The sequence below is a fragment of the Epinephelus moara genome, chromosome 3, assembly GCF_006386435.1.
Source record: "Epinephelus moara isolate mb chromosome 3, YSFRI_EMoa_1.0, whole genome shotgun sequence".
Classification (NCBI taxonomy): domain Eukaryota; kingdom Metazoa; phylum Chordata; class Actinopteri; order Perciformes; family Serranidae; genus Epinephelus; species Epinephelus moara.
In genome coordinates, this window is record NC_065508.1 from 16,791,147 (window position 1) to 16,811,632 (window position 20,486).

The window sequence follows — 20,486 nt, forward strand, 5'->3', positions numbered from 1 at the left end:
ATGCTAAAGCAATTACTGTATGCTATAGTATTTAGTACAACTAATTTGAGGATGAAATATTAAGACCAACCATTATACTATATGGAGTTAAACTCCACTGGAATTTTGGGTGGATGATGAAGCTTAGTCTGATGCAATCTGAGAGGACTGCTGAATGTACAGTGCTTCAAAGTAAATGCTGAGAAGACCAAAGTTGGAGCACAACAGGAATTTAAATCCTCACTCCTGCATTAGTCATCTAACCTCAGCAAACATGCATCACTCTTAAGAGCTTCACAATGCTTCACAGATCCAATGAATCAACTGACACTGTAGTGGACGAGACAAAGTGTTGGCTCACACAATACTACTACCACACACACAAATCTGTGCTCTGCAAACAGGTATCAACCACGACCCTGAATCGGTACACCTCAATTCTACCATGAAAACGGCTCTGTCGCTGCAGGATTGTGACATTTGTCGACACAAAAGATAGAGACCATGCTCGCGCCGTCATAATAATAGCTTGTAAAATTCTGTCTTTGGAAATGTGGAGTAAAAGTCTGAGTGATTGTGAGAAAGTGCCTAATAGGACAAGAAAATGAGTGGCCAATTACTGAAAATGGCCATGCCCTTTTTTCATACATCTTATAAATATACATCAAGCTGTCTTGTCAGAGTAGAGTAGCCAAGCGGAGATTCAGCAGGGCAGAAAGTCTACACAAATGACCCAGTGAACATAGAAAACAATCCCCACAAACATACAGTCGAAACAAATCCATGCTTCCTGCTGGTCAATCTCATTAGTCTGTGCCTCTGCCCCGGGCTGGAGACACTACGCCATTGACAGTTGAAAACACTTCAATCATTCTTATCTAAACAAACACACATCCTGTACACGACAGTAATCTTGGTGGTGAAATACAGTAAATGAGCACCTTTGTCACAATCAACAACTGTTTGCTACATTGCCCTTGAGTGCGCTATTAGGGTGTAATGACCAGCCTGTGGACGCTTGTTGATTCTCACTGCTTCCAGGTAGAGTTGTGGCGTAACAGCAGAATCCAGTAGCCATCAGCGGTTGTCATTCATGTTCTATGTCTAGCTCTTCTAAGGAAGTCTCTCAATTCACAGAAAGATGCATAGCTCGGGGCAAAATTCTGCCTGTCTACCACCTCAATGCAGCAGCTGCGGCCTGCATACAGTACAACTTCATGGTGACAGATTAGTGTTAGTGTGTGCACTCACAACAACACTGTTACATGTACCTCAGAGAAATAAACGGGCTTAATGAGCAATTAATAAATTCACAAGAGCGAGAGGTATGAAGGCGGTTTTAGGGCGATGTGTTACTCCTCAACTCAGATGACCTTTTTTCTGTGCATAAGTGTTGCACCGATTTTTACTGACACAATGCTCCCACCAGTCTGCACACGCCCACACGCATGCACACACAAAATGCAAATGATGTAGGTCTCCTCCATGAGGCGTATGGATAGACAAAAAGCAAGGGACCTCACCTATCACGTTTGTTTCATTACACAGACTTCTGATTTAGACTGAGCCATGAGGGACAGAAACACTATTGTTGTGCTAAATAAGAAAAGCTATGGACGCAGATGTGCCACGCTTGAAATCACAGTTCAACACACAGCAATGTCAGACTCAGTTCCAGAGGTGGGAGGAAGTCACCTATGTGCAAGTCTCAAGTCTTAACCTTCATGTCTCAAGTTACTGTGGTTAGAATCAAGCAAGACAAGTCAAGTCATTGCTCAGGAAATGCCAAGTCACAAGTCAAGTCGCATAAAATTCTGATGATCTGGTCAAATGTTAGCTTTGTAGCTAGCTTACTAGCTAACATTTAGCCAATAAGCTAATAAGTTAGCTAAAATGACACATTCACGAACCTTTCTTTGTGGCTTTTGTAGTGGCCTAGTAGGTTGCCAGGTTTGCATGCACTGCAGTAAAAATCACTTAATCATGTTTCAAAAACACAACTCAGAATCTAAAAAACTATTAATATTTAATTTAAAAAAAATTCAGGTCCTTTCGAGTCATCTGTCTCAAGTCTATGTCAAGTCACAGGTCATGAATACTAGGTCCGAGTAACGTGGAGTCTTTAATTAGTGTTTGTCAAGATAGCATTAAGTCCTCACATTTGTGAATCGAGTCTGACTGGAGTCAAGTCATGTGACTTGAGTCCCACACTTCTGCTGTGTTCCATATTAGTACATATCCACTCTCACTAAGGTAGATGTTATTTTCTTTACTGTCAACTCATCTTACACTCTGTGTAGATAAAAAACAGTATATAACAGCACATGATCAACATTGTTTGGTAATAGAAGATAATAATGATATGCTAACTGGCTGGCCCCTGGTTCAGTACTTCCACACCAAGCCTGCTAACATCTACTTAACAAGGTAAAAAGGGGGGGAATACAAAGTGTGCACTGAGAAATAGGTCATAGGGCCTTGTAATGTCATCTCAGGTGCCTGCAATCATACAGCATATGGTCTACTGCGTGTAAACTGCCTTATTCTCTCAAACAAATATGCTAAATATGCATGTGCCTGGATTAAATGTGTGCACATTTTCTTTTAAGGGTGATGATGTTTTGTTGTCATCATTGATTTGTCACAAAGCAGCACTGGACTTCCAGGAAATACTTGCTGCCATGTGTTAAGACACACTACATCTTGACTGAGGTGTTTACAGTCTCTCTTGTTTCTTTCCAATAATGTCTGAGACAATGTTGCAGTTCCACTCAGATACAACATGACCTGCTTGAGATACTGGCAGCCAGCATGAGAAGACAGATTTGATAGCTTAGCATGAGCCTGAGTTTGCATATGTTGGTTGTAATCTATATCAAAACAACAGTGTTTCTTGGGGGTTTCTTTTTGGCAGGAACCGAGCACTCCCAACTGAGTCCTGAGGAAGGGGTGCAGGTGGCAAGCACTGTAGGTAGCCTGTTTTTCCGGCAGCAGGAAGACAACAACTGCATCACTTTGAGAGCTGTACAGTATGTACATTCAGTCCCCTTGCTCATACACTTGGGAGCTTGTGTGCCTCTCCACGGGAGGGATTCGAGGCAAGTTTGAGATGTGTGCTGAGCAGGCCTGGAGGCAATATTTGGGCCCAGACAAAGCTGCTTATGCAGCAGTTCAAGGTTCAAGGCCAAGATGTAACTGCCTAAAATGTGGATGTGCTGATTCGGTGTTAGGGGACTTAATAGGAGGGAAAGAAGCAGTCAACAGAACATTGTTGATCTTGAGTCCCTGCTGAATGGAGGAGGGAGCTCAGCGGGACAAGATGTCAAGGGACTGACTGTTTATCTGTCTGTATGAAAGGCTGTTTAAAATGACACGATTAGGGAGGAGGCCGGGTCAGTAAAGACACAGTGATGAGATCTATTACACTGAGTAAGAAGCCCCTCAACTACAATGACCCACCACAGCAACATCAGCTGTGTTGCTGGGTGCTTTGAACTAAATAAAAGAGATCTACAGAGGCCCAGGAAGCGGGCGTGGCAACTCCCTCAGGTAATACAGTAAGGTGGCTGTGCCAGTTTGATCACGTCACTGGCAAGCTTTGCTAAGTGGCAGAAGAATTGACGGGGGATGTTTGGGCTGTCTAAAGAACTCGAGAGGTAATAAGGTCCATTTTGTGTTACCTCTCTAATGGGATGATGAGTTTAAAAGCCAGAGTGAGTGTGGCAAAATCAAGAAGAGAGGGGAGCATTTGTGTCTCATGAGTACAGGCTAAGAGGATTTAAGACGGCGGCGGCACAGGGCACACATCATGTTCTAGGCCACAACACTTGAGTGGAAGTACAAATTTGTGTACCATACGATGCCAGGAAAAGAGATTTTTTTTTTTAATTAAACGTGTAGCGGCTCAAAACATTCAAAGTATGGAGGACGAGCTGCCTCACATGTTGAAGTTGTGCTGCAGGCTGACCAGCATGGGACATTAGTTGTAGACCAAAGTAAAGGAGTGCATGCCTGACAAGCACTGTGTTTAAGCTCCAGTTACAGACACTGATGCTGCTTTATAATTAAAGTAGTGGAGACTCATTTTACCTGGATGAAGAGCAGGAGAGACACATGTGGCATTTGAGCTGTTGAGAAGCGGCTCCAGCAAATCTGCATACTTTTTAAACACTAATGTGTGTGTGCATCCATGTACATGTGCAAGGCAATGAATGTGTGCAGCCTTGTATGCTGCATTGTTCTTAATCAATAACTTGCATAGTCTAAACAAAATTAGCAGCCTAGATTTTAATTTGTGGAAGACAGAGAGAGAGATTAAGAGAGAAAAAGAAACCATTGTTCTTTGAAATAATATAAATACAGTTCAATATACTAAAACAGAAATAAATAATGGCTTATTATATATACAATATGCCTACTGTGACTTTAAAATAACTCCCTAAGGGCGACATCTACTGACCAAAGTCCATCCCTGAACCACTCATGAATCTAAAAAAGAGAAAACCCTAAAGTGTAGGCTGGTAAAGTTGGTATTGTGATATTTCCAACAACAGCCCCATCATTCAAGTTAGGACTACACCACAACCACACTGTTACCCCCCTGCTTGCACTGAAGATGCATGTGTGCACACACAGGACTTGGTCTACGATAGGCTACGCCTTAGTGTGGGGTATTAAAGCATTAAAGCAGGGCGTGAGCCTAAATATAGCCCAGGAACCAATTTGCTTAGGGCAGCGTGATTTTCCACACGTGATGCCGGTGATACAGGCCGCTGTCCCTGGTCCTGAAATTGTACCGGGTCCATGAAATGCATGGGCTCGAGCTTCATATAAAAAGCCACTATAATTTTTGCAAAACAGAAATATGTGCATGAAACATATGAAGTGGAATATGCATGAGAATGTGCCCGAAACGTTTAAAGTATAATGCGGGTTTGCAGGATGCAGATAGTTCAATACACACAAACTGCAATTCCTCACAAGCAACAGTGCGAGGCGCATGTCTGATGCAGTTCAGGGGAGAGAGAATGGGAGAGAGAAAGAGAGAAAGAGAGTTTGATTGATCATGTGGGCTATGGGAGCCTGCGAGAGTTGTCGAAAATTGCTGCATAGACGCCCCTTAGGCACCTATCTGGTACCCACTGACTCCAAACCATGCTGTGCCCGTAATAACCACAATTCACCAGAGTGCCTGTTACCAAAAGCCCCTCAGCCAGGGGGGCTGTTAACAGACCGTTCATTCTTCCGGGTTGGACTTCACCGGTAATCCACAATACATTAACTTACCGCAGTCCTCACACAAGATCTTCCCAACATCCTTTTTTAGGTTCTTCACACTCGTGTCCCGAGGCGCAAACGATGCCTTGAAAACCAAGGGCTCGTCAGTGGGGTCCATGAAAAAAATGTACTTGTGGTTCTTCTTCACTTTGGTGCACGGAGCCTCAGATCCAAATTCCCCCACGGTGACGAGCTGTTCTCGCTCCAGACCCCCGCTGTTTTGGGGCCAAACATCCAGCACTTTGACATTCACACGGTACGGCTCCGCGGAGACGTTCACAGGCGTAGACTGCACCTTGCCCTCGATCACCACGGCGGATTTGTAAACCTGGTCCTGCAGGGAATTCAAACTCGGGGAGTAGCAGGCGAATGAGACCCCGATGACCAGCATGGATAAATGTACTGAATCAAGCCTCATGCCGCCTGCTTTGGCTCGGTGGTCGCTGGTCGCGTTGCGGCAGGGCTCTCTCGGCTGCAGGGCGATGGCGATGGAGCTGGGTTGAATGAAGAGACAGCAAGTAGGCTCCAGTAGCACGGCAGCGCGGCAGACCTTGCATAAGTGTCCATGCCATCGGGATCCGCTGCTTTTTCGAGTGATTTTCAATGGGTAAACAGCAGCTTTGAAACGGGGGGACCGCGGGGATGATGCTGGGTTTCAGATCCAGTCACTGCTTTCTGCTAATAATAAGGCATTGTAGACAGGCTAAGCAAGGAATCGGCGGATTCTCCCCTCCAGAAGATGCCCCCTATGCTGCCATAGTAGCCTTAACTGCAAGACGACGCCACTCTTATCTTTGCCCAAAAATTGCAGTGGTGGGGTACCGCTATGATGGTTTTCTGTATCATCTGCAGCGGAGGGAAAAGACGCAAAATGCTGCAGTGAACCACAAGTTTGGTAGTCCGGTCGCAAAACATAAGCCACGTTTCATTCCAAAAAATAAAGCATTATTTCTGGTCGGCAGCTATAACGCTAAAACGGCGACTTCCACCGTGGCTCTCTCTCCGCCTCCCCCACTAGCCACAGACGGAGAGAAAATAATGCCGATTGCCAAGGGGCTCCGTCAACAAAAACGCAGGATTGGAGCACTGAGATACAGGCAACCGATGGACCAAAGGGTCGATCTCCTCTCTCCCAAAACCCAGTTACTGTACGTCAATCACTCCATGGTGTTTTATCAGCGGTGATCTCACGTTATAATGAAACAAACGGAATCCTAAATCCATGACTGTCCCTCCTCAAAATCGCATCTTACTGTAGCCAAGGCATTCCTCCTCCGAAGGAAAAAAAAAAAAAAAAAAAAAAAAGAATCAAATACATTCACAGTGGAAAATGCAGCCGCATATAGTCCGGTGGGCCCAGAAAAAAATCATATGGCTGCGATGACTAAGGCTGCGAAAGCGTTTCAGATTCTTCAAGAGACTGTTTTGAATGAGTTTTGCGTCTCATCCCATTAAGTCATGCCCTGCATTCAGGTCACATTCGCTGCTCTGCCTCTAAAAAAACTGATGTTGAAGCACCGCATTAAATCCATACAGCTAAAACAGCTGCAATATTGGGCTCCAAAGCAGAGAAAAAACATTATAATCACTCCAGAAGAGGGTGAAATCTATAAAAGTAAGCTTCCCTGCATTTTTAATATTATAATTTAACGTGTTCACATGATATATACATCTGAAGGAAGCACTTTAACACATGACCAGACCGAAATAATACATATATTTTAACATAAGAATATTAACACCTTTGAATATCATGACTGGCAATGTTTAGGCCAAGTTATGATTGTAATGGTGTGCTTTGGTTTAACCCAAACGCCAAATAGAATGCGGATACAGGATGTTGTGCTGACAGCATTCACAAAGAGCGACATCTGCTGACCACAGTGTATTTATGAGCTATTTGACACATACTTGCTGTAAATGCTGCTGTAAATCAAACAGCAAATGTAGTAAATTGGGGGAACGCAGGGTGCCAGATTTGGATTCTGTGCCATAAAATACGCACAGTGTGGACTCAAATAAGCACCCAGCCTACACAGTTTGGGTCAATATATGTTTGAAACTCAAAGCTGATGAATCTCAGAGCAAAAAAATGTGTAGTAAATTTGTAAAGTACACTCACACTTACTCATCTAGTTAGGTTTTCATTTACGCGCATGTCCTGCAGACCTGACACAGACCTGGCTGCTCTCCGTGGTGCTGAAATGCTGCAAGGCCTATAAATTAAGCCGATAGGGTGCTGATGTGAGACATGGGAATAAAACCATGTATTGCTGTGTGAAGTGAAGCTCTCTTTTCTGCACAATAACCACCAATGTGCATTTTAAACACTCGTGACATCATCACAGAATGGAGCACAGGGTCTGTGCGCTCTTCCCCTGAAGGATTCAACCATGCAGAGTGACATGTGTCATAATATGGACTGAAAATTGCCCGATGTGTTGACACTGATGCTCACTTACTTCTTTAGACGCTGCCCTCCATTACAGTTGCAAAAACTGTTGCCCTACCTGTTACCATCACAAGGCAGAGCTGCAATACCTCACTAGCGCCAAGAGGAGGCGCTCGTCCTCCATGTTCCCACAGTGCGTGTTGACATCAGCGGTGAGGCGTGCGGCGTTGAACTTGTGCGTGTGTCGCTCTCCGTGCCACGACTCGCCGTTTCTTGTCCATCTTGTGAAGCCAGCAGCAACAGCAGCAGCAGCAGCAGCCCGCTGTGTTGTCATTCAGGCCTCCGCTCCGAGCGCATTCACATGTGTCTGTTCCCTTGTCTCGTCTCCTGCAGCTCGCCGTCGAGGCTTTAAAGCGCTCTGTCTGCATACTGAGCGGCAGAAGGTAGGTTACGGGATCTCGCTTGGTTGGAATGACGCTTTTAATTTACATGTCATCCGGATTGTTAAATGTCCTGCAGCATTTTAAGTGCCCTAAGGTGCAGCCAAGCATGTGTCATTGCCTCGCAGAGTTGACAGAAAGCATGGTATACAGCATAAGACCGCGCGTCTGAAATAATAATGGAGCTGCGTTTGGAGCAGCGCCACTGCATTCCGGTGTTGGGATGTAGGGCAAAACTTTGTGAGGCTGCCTTTTTCAAACTGCGACGACACCTTCGGAGGCTGAAATCTGCGTTGGACGTGGCCTAGGCATCCGAACTCAACTGATTTTACTGACTCATTTTCATGATTAAAAAATTGGTCGAAAACTCACTGATGGGAAAAAAAATAATTAAATTGACAGGTTGTTTGTGGTGTGTCGGAGCAGCTGAGACACGACGGCACAGAAACAGGGTTTATATTGTCTATAGGTAAGTAGACAGAAATGTAACATGCCTTTTGGTTAGGTTTTGGATTAGAAAGTTGGAAGAAATTCTAAATTGGGGATTTATTTTTATAAGCAATGAGGCCCAAGATGAAAGGGGGGTATTAGATTGTACGCATGACACAGAGAAAATGTAGGCCTACATCGAATACCTAAACAAGACCTCGTCTGAGCGTCAGTATAATAATTTATATTGATTACCTACCTATTTTGCATCCAGACTTGGATTTTACCTGGTTGAGAAAAAAAGGAAGAAAGAAAGGGCGCATTATAAAAGACTGGAACAATAAGGCCAGCAGCAGCTTTGATTTAACAATAAAAATATAAGTAAATTAATGTAAAGAATGAAAAACCGAAGCAAAGGCAGTTTAATATGTTGAGATGAGAATAAAAGACCAAATGAGTAGCATGCATACGTTTCAGCATACAGAGCCTCTGCAGGCCTGCATCATACTGATCATCAGAATGATAAAAGGTATATTAACTGCCCTCTTTTAAAATTTATTTATTTAATTCTAATTTCTTTTTGCTTATTTAAATGCCCTTTTATCTTATTCAGATCACTAGTAATTTACTTACTTTTTCCTTTTCTAAATATGACTAGATTTTGTCAGGCAGGGCGGGATAATTGCTGCAGAGCTCATCAGGAGGCCTTGCGACCTTTGCAGGGCAAATGTGAATAATTTTATAAAACAAATCTAAACGCAGAGGCAGGTTAAAGAAGAAAGTTAAATAGGAGAAAAGCAGGTAAAGGTTTAGGCCGGCAGGCTCACGTCGCCTCACGTGAAGGCTGAACTGACTGAGCAGGGAGGGCTTCATGTTTTAACCCAAACTTTATTTTTGACTTCTGGTTTTTCAATAAATTAACGCAGTTATTTTTAAGCATGTTTATTACATTGTTTTAAGCCGAATGATTGCTATATTTTCAATAATTATTTTTTTTTACATCTCTAATATAATAAATAAATGTTTTTACTTTATATGTGATTGCTTTGACTTGACAATTGCGAGCATAAAATAAATATAAATAGTTAAACTTTGCATTTCTTTAGCATTCTGACTCGATATCACAATCTATACTAGCCCACTTAATATTATTTTATATTATAGGCTCATTAACTTTACCATTATGTCAGTGTTTACTCGGTTTATTAAGGCAAGCTGTATCATATACAAAAGATTATTCAGTGTTTTGATTGTATTTATTGTGTTATTTAGTATTTATAAGTAGCCTACAAAGCAACATTTGACATATAAAATCATTATAAATATAAATCACTGTATGTTATATTCTACTTTATGACAATAATCAAGAGTTATTATTGTATTATATAGTAGAAATAAAAATGAATCTATAAATGTAAACAGATTTTAAGTGTTTTAGCTTCTGGATTTCCCCTATGCATGAAGTCCATGCAGGCCTGCAGGCAGCCTGTGGGAGCCTACATGGAGGAAATGTCAACCTTTATTATTTATTATGAAGAATTATGTCAGTAAGCTGGATTTAATTTATTTTATAAGGAAGAAAATTAAAATAATATGCATCTTTAAACATTAAGATGACAAATCTTGAAAAGATCTGATCATATGGCAGATTTTGTCTATCTATCATTAGTATAATAAACGACTTGTTTTATTCTGAATAAAATGTTAAGGATCAATGCTCAGCCTTTTAAAGTACATATTTTTGAAGTGCATAACGAATACTCACTGAAAGAGTTATGAATACGCGTTTTTTTTTTCAACATAAACGCTTTTACGCACTCAAACTTCTCCATATCAGCCTACAAAGAGAGAAGAAATGCGCGCTTTGCAAAAATGTTAAAATCCTGCATGTACAGGAAAGTTATAAAAGCTGTTTTATATAGGCTGAATAAAATGCACGTGACATTTTCACGTATTAATGTAGACATTTTATCGGTTTCTCGCGTGAATATTTAAATTCGACTTTATCGACTGGAATTAATAACCTATAGCATGTAAAGGCCAGGCTGAATTATAAGAAATATGTTTGTTTTTCACATGCAAACAAATAACAAAATGCTGGTTTAATGACCTCATATTAAACTCTGGCGTTAGTCTTTCAGCAGTTTTCAAAATAAAGCAATAACCTGAGCTACTTTATTATTTTCTTATATGATTTACCAGGAATTACAAAGTTTTTTCACAGAATGAAAACGCTTATAAAATCAAAGCAAAATGACACAAAAAATAAACAAGCCTCTTTTTTTATTTTTTTATTTTATTTTATTTTTTCTGTAAAGGCCTATAGCATATAGAAGGTTCAAGTGAAGGAGGTCTGCGCAATAAATTTGTTTCCAGGTGGACAAGAAGGAAGATTAATAACTGTGGAGAAAATTTCGCCAGCATGGGAACGGTATTTTTACATGTGACCAATAACAGGTAAATGTTGTGTGTAGGCTATTAAAGCGTGTTCACATGTCTTGACTTTTTTTCTTCTTTTAAACAGGCAAGAAATCGTTCAGGTGTGTGTGCGCTTGGTAATCACATTGGATATGAACAACAGTCAGACTACATCATATTCTATAATAAGGTCCAATAGGTGAAAATAGCCCATGAATGCGTGGGGCTACATTTAAACATGCATGTTTTGCTCGTTTGTTAGTAAGAGTCTATGCTGCAGCACACACGTCTGAATATTCACGAAAGAGCACAGCACATTATGAGCACTTTATGCATGCTTATCCAACACAAATCAAGGTTATACATTTTACTGTGCTGGTGTAGGATAAAAAAACCCCAGCTCTGACACAGTTAACATCCCTTGTCGCTAAATGGATTGGCAGCATGTCAGCCTGGCAGACAATGTGCGGATAAATAATGAAGCAGTGGGCCTAGCAGCATAGCCACGCCACTGCTACAGCTTGGACACCTGAGTGAGGACGCATTGGAAAAATAGCCTCATGGCTGTTATAACTCAGATGTCCTTGAAGATAATTAATCAAAAATAACCTGGCTTCATGGTCGCCCCAGGGCCAAAGATTACAAATAATACTATTAGTTCATTTGTGCTTCTTGTGAGCGAGCTGGTGGGCTGCAGGCACAGGATGCTGCAAGTTAAGGCCCATATAGTGTTTCACAAGTCGGCGCAACTGTGTATGTGCACCATAGGCCTACTGAGCATACGGATGAAGTCGTTTTAAAAAGTGTCTTTTGATGCATTTTTCCTTCAATAAAATTTTGCATTTCAAATTAACTAAATTAATTAACACAGATCACAGCTACAGCTCATTAACGGAAGATACTGCAGCTTTTACCCGCCCTCTTTCAAACCGCAAATGTGGATATTTGTAACGCTTAACAAGAGGTAAGGATGGGCACACTTTGCTTTCATGACAGACAGTGGCATGAGGTGAGCTTTGTATCCTTAAATATTTTTCCTTAAGAGTTAATCGGACCTTGCCCCTATACGTTTCGATAATTGCTGCACTTTATTGCCATGCCAGGAGAGCACATTTTAATTTCAGCTGAGAGAGAACAAATTTTAATGAAGCCAAATGTTTAAAAACGAATAATAATTCACAAGTATCAAGTTTTGGAATGTAAGAAAAATACATTAAAAATAATGCTGTGTCATTTCTGCATATGTTATTTATGCGTCTGCCATAAAGCTGAGAAAGGTTAAGATGGACTAGTTAAACCAGGATTTATTATGCATCCTTTGGCTGTACAGATATTGAGCAAAAACGATTCACTCGTTGTTTTTAGTCTGATTTTTAATATTATTTCATTAAACAATGCCTTTAGATATTTGAAAATATATTTAATTTGGTGATGAGGCCTAATGATTTGCAAAGGGCACGGAAGGTTAAGCATTTATACTTTAGAGACTTAATTCCTATGACTAGATTTTGTTGTGAACGGAGTCGCAAGAAAATCAATGAGTTTGGCCCAATTTGGTATCCGTACACTAAACTCTGAAGCTTAAAATTAACAGTTAATTACTGTGTCAGGTCACCACATGTAATTTGTCGTTTGTAAAATCATTAGCACATTAAATGTTAACAGATAAACTTGTATCCAGGGCTAGCTTGGGAAGAAATACTTTCTTTTCTTACTTTTAAACAGAGGGCAAGCTAGGGTCTTTCCAGGTAGTCTGGCAGGAAAAGAAAACGTCATTTCTAGGGACTGTTTCGATAAAACGAAACCTAACCAGGCTGCGGATGATGCGTTTCTTCCAAACAGCTGTTGGTTTCGCTTTCAAAAAAACAGTGACAGCTCTTGACATTAAGTTTACACCTTGTCGGAGAAAACCCAGCGTCCCCGCTCTGCATTAACATCTCCTCCCCTTGCCTTTTTATACCTCTCTGTGTAGATCTCGCGAGAGCTCCGGCGGTCGCTCAGGCTGGCCGAGGCTTTGCAGCAGACAGAGGGAGAAGGCAGGCAGGCAGCATCATGGCGGACAGAGACAGTGGTAGTGAGCAGGGAGGAGCAGCCACGGGCCCAGGCTTCGGTTCCATGCACCTAGCGACAGGAGGGGCGGGCTCGGCTTCCGGGCTCCAGCACGAGACACAGGAGCTGGCGTCGAAGCGGGTTGACATCCAAAACAAACGCTTCTATTTGGACGTAAAGCAGAACGCGAAAGGCCGCTTCTTAAAGATAGCAGAAGTCGGGGCCGGTGGAAACAAGAGCCGCCTCACTCTCTCCATGTCCGTGGCGGTCGAGTTCCGAGACTACTTGGGGGACTTCATCGAACATTATGCCCAGCTGGGTCCGAGCAACCCGGGACTGGTACAAGACGAGCCCCGGCGAGCACTCAAAAGCGAGTTCTTGGTTCGAGAAAATCGGAAATACTATATGGATCTGAAAGAGAACCAGAGGGGACGGTTTCTGAGGATTCGACAGACCGTTAACCGGGGGCCCGGTTTGGGATCCACGCAAGGCCAGACGATTGCTCTGCCTGCCCAGGGACTTATTGAGTTTCGTGACGCTTTGGCTAAACTTATTGACGATTACGGTGTAGAGGACGAACCTGCAGAGTTGCCCGAAGGGTCATCATTGACTGTGGACAACAAACGTTTTTTCTTCGACGTCGGATCCAATAAGTATGGTGTGTTCATGAGGGTAAGCGAGGTGAAGCCAACGTACCGCAACTCAATTACGGTGCCCTACAAAGTGTGGTCCAAATTTGGGAATACTTTCTCTAAATATGCCGAGGAGATGAAGAAGATCCAGGAGAAACAGCGGGAGAAAAGGGCATGCGAGCTGCAGCAACAAGAGGAGATGCAGGCGGACGATGGAGACGAGGATTGATAGATAGCAAAAAAAAGAAAAAACATGCAAGAGTAATGAAAATAACAAGAGAAATATAATTAAAAACTCTACTGTATAAAGAAAGAAATCTAAAGATTTAACTGTATTGGTTTAACTCCAAGGGAGCATCACCCACAATATAAGAAACCTCCACAACCTGACAGTTATGACATGTTGTCACTCATCGCTGGATGTTACCCCACTTATCCACCATTAATACAGTTAACAGGCTGCTAAACAAAGTAATAACATTATATTTGAACATTGTTTCCTACTTGACAAACAATATGAACTGAGTGTTTATTTCCCTTATTAACAGAAAACTTTTGTACCAGTTAAAGCTATTGTAAAAAAAAAAAAAAAAAAAGTCTGCAATGTTCAAATGGAATTATTGCCGAGTATGGAGGAAAAACCGTTTCCTTTTCATGTGAGCTAATGACTTCAGCACAAATCAGATATTTTAATTTTTAAACCAAAATTCAAAAAAACTTTGTAAAAGGTTGTCACATGTACTTGCCATCCTATTTACCTTTACCTGTGAGTAAAGATGTGTTTACACATAAATCATATGAGGGCTAGGCCTGCTTTGGAAACTGGTTAGATGTCATGCAGTATAAAAGGAACATATAGGCATTTTCATCAAATGAAATAAGTGCTCTATTTGTCGTGCAATATGCATTGCATAAAAATCAAATATATTGAACTGGTCAATGGATCTTGACATGATGATGTTTGCCAGAGGCATTCAAAGAAATATTAATATTGTAATTTTGTTTCAGTTGAAATTGTTGCCATGCAGATGGATATATTATAGACTACCTTTGTGTCTCGTTGTTAATGCAATGTGTTCATTTTAAAGGTACTAAATGTGTAATTGATAGAGGAAATGCAGTGACAACATGTAGCAAATGGCCTGAATTGCAGATAACTTAACAAGACAAACACCCTACACATACTGTGCTGATTGGCTGAGAGGTCTGGGGGGAAAAAGAGGCAAAATTCAGCAGAGCATTATTGGTTAGTACATCTGAAACATTTTGTGATCTTGTTCAGTCATAAAAGTCCAAATGGTGCCAAGGAGTGCTGTTGCTGCATGTTAATCTGCACTAAGATAGATTTCGTTGGTCTCCCAAAATATTGGCTCAAGGACCCTTCCATATGTATCTTAATCTGCCTGTAGTGTACGAATCTCAAGTTCGAGTACCGAGTGATTTCCATCCAAAGGCTTGGTGTATTTGTAGTGGAAGTTGTTTCGAAGCGCCATCGTGACAGGAGCGACCTTGTGAACAGTAATCAAAATATCACCATCACACTATGAGGAGGGCAACTGAGGAGCACGCCTGGGATAAGCCAAGGTGAAGAGGGTTCAGTTCACCCGCTGGTGAACCTTCAGTAGTGTGTCAATGGATTTGCCCATCCCTACAAGTTTAAGATCTGAAGGTGTGAAGCTCAGTGGGGCTACTTTGGACACATGCTCATAGCTCCACTGTAGATTTGTGAGCCCAAATATCTACCCGGGGGTGATGAGATTCTGTTTTGGTCTAATTGTAAATATTTGGGCTGCCACACGGAAAACAACTGGTTCTAAACCAGTTCAGTCGCATCTCATAGATGTGTGATAGCAGTTTTATAAACTCTGTCAGTAAGCTCCAGAGAAACTGGCAACAATCAGATAATGTCAGATTTACCTCAGCATTGAATTAAATGATTGCTCCCATGTTTAGATTGACTGGAAACCAGCAAACTAGACTGTCCTTGACCACCTATTTTTGGAGCCTCTGGTATAGCCTAAATGATACCTGATTGGGAGCATCCTCTTCAGCATATAAACAACCTGGTGCCTTACACACTCCGCATGCTTACACGCTGGCCTGGTGCTTTGGATCGCAGTTTGGCTTCTTTTTGTTATCGTTTCCTCTCTCTTTCTTCCATTTTTATGTCTCAGCCCCCTTGTGTGCTAGCGCACGACTCGTGGTGCTAAAGGAGTTTGTTACAAACTCTTATAAAAAAAATTGGAGCAGAATTCTTAACTTTTTTCTGCTACCTTCCTTCTTCCCTGACTTCATTGCCATCCCCATTCCCCAGCCATCCAGGTATCGGCCTACATGTAAACATGGAAGGGGGTGGTCACCTAGATGCAAGATGATGCAGAAGAGTTGGCTCTTCACTAGCCAAGCGCATTAGCGGGGAGAGCAGGGGCCGATTGGGAACATCAGTAATAGCCTGAAGTAATATACATTGTCGTTGGCATGCCCCCTTTGAAATGCTCGTTCTATGGCTTGGGTAGTTATGTGTAAGTTGTAAGTCGCTCAATTAATGGGGAGCAGCAAGCATGTCTTGTTTTGTTTTTTTCTTTTGTTTTATGTAGTTTTACCTTTTCAGCGTTATTCCACATTATTTGTAATTTTGGAATGTTTTCGCCCACAAAAAATATATCTATTTTTTCTGTGCAACATTTCATCACTGTGTGCAATATCGTATGTGCCAATGGTGGCAATATATGTATATCAATTAAATATATGATTACTATTTGAAAGCATGTGGCTGAATTCCATGTTTATTTCTGATGAAGGAGTTGTATGCCTTTATTTGCACTCAAAGCTCCATCCTGGAGAAAAGTATAAGAAAACCAAGGTCTTAGCAGCCTGTTGGGACAAGCAGTTCACATAAGTACTTTAACTTGAAACCGAACAATGTCACTGCAAGTATGCCTCTCTTTAGGAAAAGGGTAGACTTGGCGTTTGGGTTGTTGAAGGTAGACATAAACACACAATGGAGTTTTTGTGAAAAGGAAAACTTTAAAAAAGAAAAAAAAACAAAACAGTGAAATCTCCATTTTAGCTTTAAGCTAAGAAAAGGTGCTTCAGTCCAATTCTCATTAAGATGTATGGTGAACTGTCTTCAGTGGTTGTTGTGTGTAGCACTTTGCTTTCCCAGGTTAATGAAATGCCTGACCAATACTTGTTTAAAATGATCTCAACAAAGAATGTCGTTCTCTCTTATTTTTCTTTTTTTTTTTTTCTTTTTTTAAAGAGGGTATTTGATTTGCTCATTTGGTTTTGATGCATTAAATATAATTTATGTACATTTGACAAATTTCAAAAATAAATTTAATTTACCCAATGAGGGAAAATCTACAATCAAAATGTATGTGTTTTTTTATGTTTCATTTCTTGTTGGAGGAAAAAAAAAAGACTTCCCGAAATGTCAATAATTCACTCATGAAAAGTATGTTTAATTTTGATGTAGCGCTGTCCACAATGTCTGACTCTACATTGACGATGATACTAATTACTGAAGCTTAATTTTACAGCCTTTAAGATGCAAACTTTGCGATGACGACCCATGTCTTCTTAGAGACTTCTACGTTAGTACTGTATGTATACAAACCAGGCTGTAAAATAAAGCATTACTTTGTTATCTAATATCCCGACTATGCTATTTGTGATCATCCATATGCAGTGATTACCCTTCCATTCCACTTCTTTACTTATTATATAACACTAAAGAAATACGAGTTTATTAACTACAACTCAGCACATCCAGCCTGTCTTTCATGTTTTCTAACTGTTTGCAAATAACCTTTTTTATTTCTAATATGAGCCTTGCCTTAATGCTACAGTGTTAAACACAAGAAGGGCAAGACACAAAGTTTTTAAGTTCATAGGTATTTAAAATTTATACTGTTTTCTAGTTGCAGGTTAGATTTCTGGATTAATGCATATTATTAAATTAGTGTGATGCAGAGGATGTTAATAAAGAACTTTAAAATTAGGCCTGGCACCAGATCAGCAGCCTCAGTGTTGTTCCTGCCTCTAAAAACACGGCCGAGTTGCTATGACATAGGTAGCTGTGCCAGGGCCATCAAACATTGAGAGGATATTTATGACTTTAAACAGTCCTGTACCTTATCTTTTTACTAGAAGGAACACGCTACAAAATTGTTAATATAAGGATGACTTAAGTTCCAGTCTCCTACCACCACAAACCTCTCAAAGGAGGTCAGAGTGCAGAGTCTGGACATGCTCAAAGGTATTTCTACAGGATATATATATGTCTGGGCTTTGTTGTGAAGTCGATGGTCTCTCAGCCTCTTGGCCCCCCTGCTGGCCAGGAGGAAGGATGAAAAAAACCAAAGGGGATGTGCTAAATTGAGATGGACTCCAGCCCAGATGCCAACTTAGACTCTGAGTTTGCTCTCCATCCAAGAACCCACATAGAGGATTGGTTTAGGTCATCGTGGCTTTGGAAGCACAAGTGCGACGCATCACAACTGGTGGTGAACTGTACTTAGTCAAACAGGGACCGTGTTTGTGACAGCATAATATATTCTATTGATGAAAGGCGATAGAAATCCTTTCACTTTCGATTGTGAGTTTGTCAGTCATGCTACTCAGAAGCACAATGGCATTAATTGCTCGAAGGAATGCTGCTAAGAAGGACTGATAGAACAGGTTTAGTCTGGTCCAGCTGACAAACTGCCAGCTGAGAAAGAACAACTTGATCAAATTCATATTTTATTGCTGCTGCAACATGATCATCATCACCTGAGCACTCCCTGACAGCACTGTACTGTGAACGACATCCTACTGTGCAATGTACAACAACCTGCCATTTTTTTCTCACCCATTTGTATACGAGCGCCTGTGTGCATGTTTAATTGTGCTGTGGTGCTGCTGAGCTTTTCAGCATATGTTTGGAAACACTGCCTTCGCTTTATCATACTCATTTTTGTAATTTGGTGCTGGAGCAGTTTGGCTTTGGGGGTGACGTAATTCATAGCAGGCTTCTCTGGGTTTCGCCACTAGAGGAGGCTCTTTACCTATAAATGATGGGCTCAGAAACAGAGAGAAGAAAGAAGAAAATCTGCCTTTGGCTTCAGTGTTGAGTTAACAATGGACAAATGCTGCAAGGCACATGGGCAGTTTAACAGAGCTTCTACCTATGTAGAACATGTGCATAGAATTCAAGCCACTATTTTCTTTTTTATTGTTTTTACTTTAGCTTGATAGGTTGAAATCAAAAGTCCTTGAACAAAATGTAACATTAACACCACCTGAGCTCTTATTTTTATGCCACAGTTCCTGACACTGTATCAAGAACTCCGTCATGCACATTTCTTAAGAATAAAGTCATTGTTTAAGGAAGAAGACACATGAAAGTGGGGGTGCAGTGTGAGTAATAATGTACCAGCAATCAACATACATTCCTCATTACTTTTTCATAATTTAATATTTTAACTACAGTTAAATTAAAGGTCTAATGTGCAGGATTCAGGGGCATCTATTGGCAGAAAGTTGTGTGTAATATTCATAACTATGTTTTCATGAGTTTTTAATCACTTGAAAATAAGAATTGTTGTTTTCTTTACCTTAGAACAGGGGTGTCAAATGGGGGCCAGAACCGCCTCGCCAGAGGGTCCAGTCCAGCCCACTGGATGACTTTGCACACCTGATATTGAGGTGCCAGGTTTCAGGAAAATGATGGAAAACAGTGTCAACCAGCAGCTTCAGTACAAAAGAATCTGTATCAGACTTATATCTTAGGACAATGTGGGTGGAGCCCTGATCAGTGCCCAGTGTTGTGTTCACACCGGGTGCAAATAAAACAATTTGCACAAGTAAGTAACAAGTAAAGTCAACGTAAAGACACGTATGGATACGAATTCCCACCGGGTGGCGCAATGGACGCAACACAAATGATGCAAAATATGCAAACTAAGCGGTGCAAATGAAGAAAGTAGCACAATTTTGTGTTATACGCTTATTTGTGAGAGTTGAAAAATCTGAACTCCAGTGACTTATTCGCACTGCGATAGCCAATCAGCATTGAGATCCTCCAGGGACGTATGATTCTGAGGACATACTGGCAGAAGTTCATTCATTGATTCCATGATTTCACGCGAGTATGACGAGAGTTATTTGCACATATAAAGCGAGTCAACACAAAATATTCTAGCCTTCAAACTCAAATAACGTGACGTGAAAAATTCTATCGCGTTTGCTGTGAACACAACATTAGACTGACAAATCTTCAGATTGTACATGATTTGTAGAGCAGAGGATGACGTAACCTGCGTCTTCAATACCTTCCACTTTAGTGGAAAATGTTACAGAAGAGTCACGTGATGAAAGTGAGTAGTTGACTGACTGAATGAAAAAAAAAGAGACATACTGTTAAATTTGCACATATTTTTATCAGGATATCTCTGGTCCTTTTGCACAGAGTCCGCCATGTTGTCGGACAAATCAAACCCTGGCTTTAGGTGGCTGTGAGGGTCCAAAGGACAGAGGGATGTCGTATGCTGTAAAGCCCTGTGAGGCAAATTGTGATTTGTGATATTGGGCTTTATAAATAAAATTGAATTGAATTGAATTGAGACAGGGCCATCGGGTTTTCACATTTTCATATTTTCACACCCATCGCTGTAGTTCTTCTCTGCGCTCAACATATGGGAGAAGTTTCAGTTTTGCAACCTCACCACTAGATGTCACTAAATCCTACACGCTGGACCTTTAAGTACAGCAGAGAGACAAGCGGAGACAGAGCAACAATTCCTGCTACAATGTAGCACATTGGAGACATCAAATCAAAGTTCTCAACAAAAATTAAATGTAAACTCTAAGATTTTGACACACTCT

At 41.1% G+C, this 20,486-nt stretch overlaps 2 protein-coding genes across 6 annotated transcripts in view; one reads left to right on the top strand and one right to left on the bottom strand.

Annotated features, from left to right (window-relative positions):
- The window catches only part of LOC126387931 (pro-neuregulin-2, membrane-bound isoform-like), an 88,562-nt gene extending 82,066 nt beyond the window's left edge, over positions 1 to 6,496 (bottom strand). For 4 of the 5 annotated variants that reach the window (XM_050040733.1, XM_050040731.1, XM_050040732.1 and 1 more), the window contains exon 1: positions 5,266 to 6,496. In XM_050040733.1, coding sequence (XP_049896690.1) covers positions 5,266 to 5,674 — 409 coding nt within the window. In that variant the 5' untranslated portion in view covers positions 5,675 to 6,496. The remainder of the gene's footprint in view (positions 1 to 5,265) is intronic. The other variant, XM_050040730.1, reaches the window with a different exon arrangement.
- A 1,412-nt stretch (positions 6,497 to 7,908) lies between these two features.
- On the top strand, positions 7,909 to 14,670 carry puraa (purine-rich element binding protein Aa). Its single transcript, XM_050040739.1, has 2 exons — positions 7,909 to 8,091; positions 12,908 to 14,670. Exon 2 carries the CDS (start codon positions 12,988 to 12,990, stop codon positions 13,843 to 13,845), a length of 858 nt encoding a protein of 285 aa, XP_049896696.1. The 5' UTR covers positions 7,909 to 8,091; positions 12,908 to 12,987; the 3' UTR covers positions 13,846 to 14,670.
- The last annotated feature ends 5,816 nt before the right edge of the window (positions 14,671 to 20,486 follow it).

Excerpts from the sequence above, each read along its gene's own strand:
- puraa (XM_050040739.1), top strand. The coding sequence starts at position 12,988 with ATGGCGGACAGAGACAGTGGTAGTGAGCAGGGAGGAGCAGCCACGGGC.